General features: G+C 53.0%; 1 protein-coding gene across 3 annotated transcripts in view; it reads right to left on the reverse strand.

Moving 5' to 3' along the window:
* The window catches only part of UNC45B (unc-45 myosin chaperone B), a 30,496-nt gene extending 25,414 nt beyond the window's left edge, over window positions 1–5,082 (reverse strand). Inside the window, exons 1-5 of one of the 3 annotated variants that reach the window (XM_029928410.1) lie at window positions 4,676–4,831; window positions 4,219–4,386; window positions 3,610–3,646; window positions 2,115–2,290; window positions 341–430 (exon numbers count right to left, since the gene is read on the reverse strand). In XM_029928410.1, coding sequence (XP_029784270.1) covers window positions 341–430; window positions 2,115–2,290; window positions 3,610–3,646; window positions 4,219–4,386 — 471 coding nt within the window. In that variant the 5' untranslated portion in view covers window positions 4,676–4,831. Of the gene's footprint in view, window positions 1–340; window positions 431–2,114; window positions 2,291–3,609; window positions 3,647–4,218; window positions 4,387–4,675; window positions 4,832–5,002 lie in introns of those variants that run through there. The other 2 variants (XM_029928411.1, XM_029928412.1) reach the window with 2 other exon arrangements.
* Between the last annotated feature and the right edge of the window lie 738 nt (window positions 5,083–5,820).

Genomic DNA, 5,820 nt, shown 5'->3' on the forward strand with positions numbered 1-5,820 from the left:
AATGCAATATTTTAAAATATCAAAATCAATGCAATGCAAAAAAAAATTGATAGTGAACAAAGTCTCAAAAATTTAAATAAAAACTCCAACCCTGCCACATGACTCTCTCCTCATTGGTCTCATCCTAGTCCTGGTCCTCATAGCCAAGATTAGGGGACTTTCTAAAGTGCTTAACCTCTGGCCCACTTTTGTCCACGTTCTCCAGGGAGAGGCCCTCCTCTCAACCGCTCAGGGAGGCACTGTCCGGAAATCAGGCGGAGCTTGCAGCGGAAGTTCAGCCAATGGGGGGGGGGGTGTCCCAAGTGCGCCCTCTGCTGACCGGATGTTGCCCAGCACTCACCTTCTCCAGCTTATCAGCTTCACTGTTTTCGTCTAGGAGGATCTCGAACATCTTCTGTACCCTCGAGTCTGTGGAGAACTGCACACGAAGCTGAGGAGAAAGGAGGGAGTGGAGAAGGAGGCAGGCAGGGGTCCACATTCCAGGAGGGTCAGTAAATATTAGGGTATCTACTCTGGGCCCCTACACTATCATTCATTCACTCATTCATTCAACAAACCTTTACTGAATAGGACATGCCAGACACTGTTGCAGATGCTGGGGATAGAATGGTGAACAAAATCAAGCCCTCACCCCACAAGGCTTACAGTCTAGTTAAGTTTGTTATGCCATTTGGTCATCACAAATCTTGGAAAGCTATAGACCATCACCCAAAGTTTGCAGTCTAGTAAATAACTAGTATTACATACTTTTAATATGAACTAAAACAACTAGATTTCTAAGATCAGAAACCTGAAGCAATTTTCAAGCACCTCTTCACTAATTTAAAACCATTATGTTTGGAGGCGCCTGGGAGCCTCACTCGGTTAAGTGGCCCACCTCAGCTCAAGTCATGACCTTACGCTTTGTAACAGGCTCCTTGCTGACAGCTCGGAGCCTGGAGCCTGATTCAGATTCTGTGTCTCCCTCTCTCTCTCTCTGCCCCTCCCCTGCTCGCACTCTGTCTCTCAAAAAAAATAAACACTAAAAGTAATTTTATCCATTATGTTTGACTGCCTCACCCCTTACACCCCCACCCCCAACCCCAGTGCTCTGAATCTACCATAAAAAGTCCTACCTGATCACCCACTGCCCCACCATCCCACTCCCACCATTCACCGGCTCCTTCTGTACCTCCCACTACTTTGTTTTGCTCCTCCACAGTCCTGCCTATTTCCATCTGGGGCTCATTTCCTCCCAGGGAGTCTCATTTGTCACCCTTTCTCTGGTCACTCCTCAGTTTTGTGTTTACTCAGCCCCTGAGTCCACACTCTGGACAGTGTGCTGTGGTCCTGCAATGGAACTGCTCCAGGCACAGAGAACCCACTGAGTCTTGGAGCAAGGGGCTTAGTGATCAGTTACCCTCCTGCTCTTACAGAGGAGGACCTGACACCCCAAGTGATCCCGTAGGGGGCACCTGGGCAGCTCAGTGGGTTAAGCTTCTGACTGGCTCAGGTCATGATCTCACAGCTCGTGAGTTCGAGCCCCGCATCAGGCTCCGTGCTGACAGCCCAGAGCCTGGAGCCTGTTTCCAATTCTGGGTCTCCCTCTCTCTCTGCCCCTGCCCCATTTGCACTCTGCCTCTCAAAAATCAATAAACATTAAACAAATTTTAAAAAGAAAGAAAGAGAATTGGTAACTAAGCCAGGACTAGGGTGTAGGATTTCTCACCTCTGATCCTAGTTCTCCTCCACTCCAGTTCATTTTCCTAGAAACGATTTCCTGTTCCTACTTGCACTATCATTCAGCAGTACCCTCCCCTCAGTACTGCTTTTGTATTCCCAGAAAGAGAGGAAGATCATGTTGCATATACACTAAGTTACAATTTTTTTAACGCCTCCATCTGGAATTTAGAAGACCAGTGTTCTAGTCCTGGCTGGCTGGTCCCCTGGAACAAGCATCTCTGATCACTCAAAGCTGGGTGCATCTGCTCGGCTGTTCTCTGGCAGCTGCATGTGCCATGCATTCACTCCATCCAAGAGTGTGGAGGCCGGGTTACACCTGTTCTGAGGTCCCGCTTCCCTAACGTGTCTACTAGGGGAGGCAGCCAAGGCTTGTGGGTAGGGGTCCAGCTCACCTTCTCCTGGATGCTGGTGTTGAGCCTCCTCAGGGTCTCCTGGAAGTTTTGGTTCCGTGGCTCGAGGGTGGCACAGCGCTGCACATCCTTGAAGGCCTGGTCCAACTTCCCCAGATGCTCCAGTGCCTGGCACCGCCGGTACAGAGCCTTGATGTCCGAGGAGTTGATGTCGATAGCTAACGAGGGAGACGGGGCCTCAGGGGCCTGGGGTGCAGACCGCCATCTGCTCTCCCCTGTCACTGTCCCCAATTCCAGGGCTTCTGTGTCTTCATTGGAGATCATCCACCCATGTGAACTACCTGGCCCCAGGCTCCTCCTGCATAGTTGCAGGAGCTTCAGGGTCATTGCACCCAGCTCCTGATGTTTCAGTCTCTACCACATCATGATCCCAGCCAAGCACTCATCCAATGGGTACTCGCATACCTCCAGCAATGGGGAACTCCCTCCTACTCAAGGCAGCCAAGCCATTTCTTTCCATCAAGAAAGCCCTCCCCTCTTCCGACCAGAAACATATCTCCCTGCAACTTTGCCCTTTTATCCTAAGTTCAGCCCTGGAACCCCTGAGATGAAATCCAATCCTTCTTCCTTGTGACAGCCTTTTAGGTATTTGAAGGCGGCTCTCCATCCCACCTGGGGATTGCCTTCTCTGAGCTAAATATTGCCTCTTCCCTCAACTGCTCTTCACAGGGTGTATTTTCAGGCCCCTCTCCAGCTGGCTCCCTCCCTTCTGAGCTCACTTCACACTGTCTCTGTTTCTTCTAAAAGAATGGTACCCAGATCAAAAGCCAACACTTGGAGCCAGGAGAAGCCTTCCCATTTTGACAATGTGTTTAAGCCAACATCGGCTTAAATGTAAGTTGAAGTTAGTTAAGTGTAAAGGTTTGCTTTGTTTAATGTTCATCTCTCCCTAGTCTCTGTGCAATGGGCTACTGCCTCCCTTTTCCCCTCATGAAGCCTGATACCACAGAGTGAACTGGGCCGATGCCCTGGTTCTAGGGAGCCCCAGGATGAGCGTACCCTAATTACAACAGACGGTGTGTCATTACCAAGACACGAGGATTTCTGGAAACATATTTTAATAAAAGAATCTCCCAAGGGGCACCTGGGTGGTTTGCTCCGTTCAGCATCTGACTTCGGTTCAGGTCATGATCTCATGGCTCGTGGGTTTGAGCCCCACGTAGGGCTCTGTGCTGACAGCTCAGAGCCTGGATGGAGTCTGCTTAAGATTGTCTCCCTCTCTCCCTCTCTCCCTCTCTCCCAAAAATAAACATTAAAAGAATTTTTAATGAACTTCCCTCAACCTATGATTTAATATATAATTCAAGTTGCAAAAAAGCAATTTAGGGATGTCTTCTCTGGACATCCAAAGACCCACCTACAATCCCTAGGATGGCATTTCCACAATCTGTCATTCCCTCGATGGACAAAGAGCCTCTTAGACAAAACAGGGATGCTGGGGTGGGGGTGGGGGAGCCGTTGGGGGAGGGGTACTCACCTCTTGAGGCATCTGAGGCTGCCTGAACATAGCTCTCCTGAGAAATGGGGAAGGAGAAGGAGCCCAGGTTAGTGCGGGCCCAATGCAGAGACAGCCAGAGAGGGTTTTCCAGGGAGCTGCCGGCTGTCAGGGAACCTAGGGCCCCTTGCTGGGTATGGAAGAGTGGATGAGCTCTGGCATTAGGCAAACTTGGGTTTGAATCCAGGCTCTGCTACTAATTCCCTGGGAGATCTCAGAGCGTTACTGAGCCCTCTGAACCCTGAGTTTGTTTCATCTGCAATATGGACACCACTAGAGCTGAATCACAGTACTGTTAATAAGATGCCGTGAAGTAACATAGAAACCCCCCCTACCCCCCCACCCCCTGCAGTGTGATGCCAGGTCCCGTTAGGCTGATTCCCAACTGGAGGAGTTTCTGTCTCCCAGAGGAGCGGGTCAGGCCTTGGGTCCAGGAAAGCAGTGGGAGGCACCCTTCTCCACCCTGAGGGCTCCAGGGGAAAGGGGCTGGGAAAATGGGCTTAAGGGTCTGATGCCCAGCAGGATGGGGGGCTGCCTTCCCCCCTGCCTCCCAGCCCTGGCCCTCAGCCTGCTGCCCTGGCCGCCCCAGACCGTTTTCAGGCCACAGGCTGCCCGGTTCCGATAGAGCGTGGCCAGCAGGGCCTTGTCCTTGGTCAGCTTCAGGGCCTGGCTGTAGCTCTTGGTTGCAGCCTTGTAGTCCTGTAGCTGGAAATACCGGTTCCCTTCCTCCTTCAGCTGGGCTGCTTCTGCCTCTGCCATCTGTCAGGACAGGGGCAGCTCAGTCTGGCCAGCCCTTCACTCCAGACCTCGGGCCAGACTGCCGGCCTGGGGTCTGGGGCTCCAGGGCCTGCTCTTACCAGGATGGAAGGCGAGGGCTCTGCCTGGGAAGGACCCACCCCTATTGCCCCCAGATCCATTGCTCAGAAGGACATTAGAGCTTCTGCTTGCAGAACACATGGCTGGAGGAGTCTCAGGGCCCCCGAGCCTCCCTCTCCGTCCCTCCCAGCCGGACAGGTGAAGCCACCACGCCGAAGGCCTGAATTCTCACGGCAAGCCTTGAAAGTTCTTCTCAGTCCCTCTTCGCGCTCCCCGGTCTGAGGAACTCTCCAGACGGGCTCACTTTCTCAGAGGACGGTGCTCCTGGTCTGTCCTCCTATGATGCTGTTTGGCTGAGCTCCCTTGTGAACCCTCCGCCTCCGGCCACCAAGCCTTATTCTGCTCCCCTCCCCCACCCAAGAGGTTTTGTCACCCCTGCCAGTAGCTCCGGACCATATTTGGCCACAGGGGCAGGTGCCCCTGGAGTCTGTCATTGATACTCAGGGCCCTCCTCCTCCCCAGAGTGGATAGTCATTTGCACGGGGAAGTGCTGACTAACCTCTGCCCCAGTGGTCAGCTCAGAGGCAGTCCTGGACTCGGGCACTCATACCACAGAGAGCGGGAGAAAGATCCAGAAGGGAGGGAGACACAGCTATAACGCCCCTTCTCCCCCTCCATCTCCCAGACAAACATTCTCCTCCCCTCCCCCCAACCACTGCTATTTTGGGAGCAGAGTGACAGCTGAGGGGCTGGCAGACTTAGAGCAGCTGCCCAGGTCGAGGACCAACTGGAGACTTCCAGAAATGCCCTTCTGGCGGGAGGAGAGTTCCTGCCCCTCTCCCACTTGCCCACAACCCCCCCATTCCTCCAGCACTCATTGTTGATATGCCCCTCGTTTTCTGAAAGACAGAGGGGCTTACTAGTTCAAGTTTGGTGTAAGTGGGTGCTTTGTTTCAGTTTGCAGGCCTTCTCCTGTGTCCCCCATCCGTGCTGAGTGGATGCATTCAGCCTGCCTCTCCCAGTAGACAGGGTGGGCTCTGCATATCGCCCACTGGACCATAGTCTTCTCCCTGGGCAGAGTGAGGTCAGTCTGGAGCTCCCCGGGCCCAAGGACTATACCTCCCATCCCCTTGGGAACCCTCCTGGGACGAGCTGAGTCTCCTTCATCAGAAGAGGGTCTTTCTCGGACAAGAACTATGTTTTTACCAGGAAAACAGGTCTCCCCTGAGGTAGGACTCGTTTCTTCCCATCTGACTGACGGTTCCTGAGACAAATTTGAGTTGTTCCTACTTGGACTCAGAACTCTCTCGCCTCCCAGTGTCTCCAAGCCTGGGCTGTGAGCTCCCTCCCACGGGGCAAAGTCAGCATCTCATGCAG

This window comes from Suricata suricatta, chromosome 17, assembly GCF_006229205.1.
Source record: "Suricata suricatta isolate VVHF042 chromosome 17, meerkat_22Aug2017_6uvM2_HiC, whole genome shotgun sequence".
NCBI classification, from domain to species: domain Eukaryota; kingdom Metazoa; phylum Chordata; class Mammalia; order Carnivora; family Herpestidae; genus Suricata; species Suricata suricatta.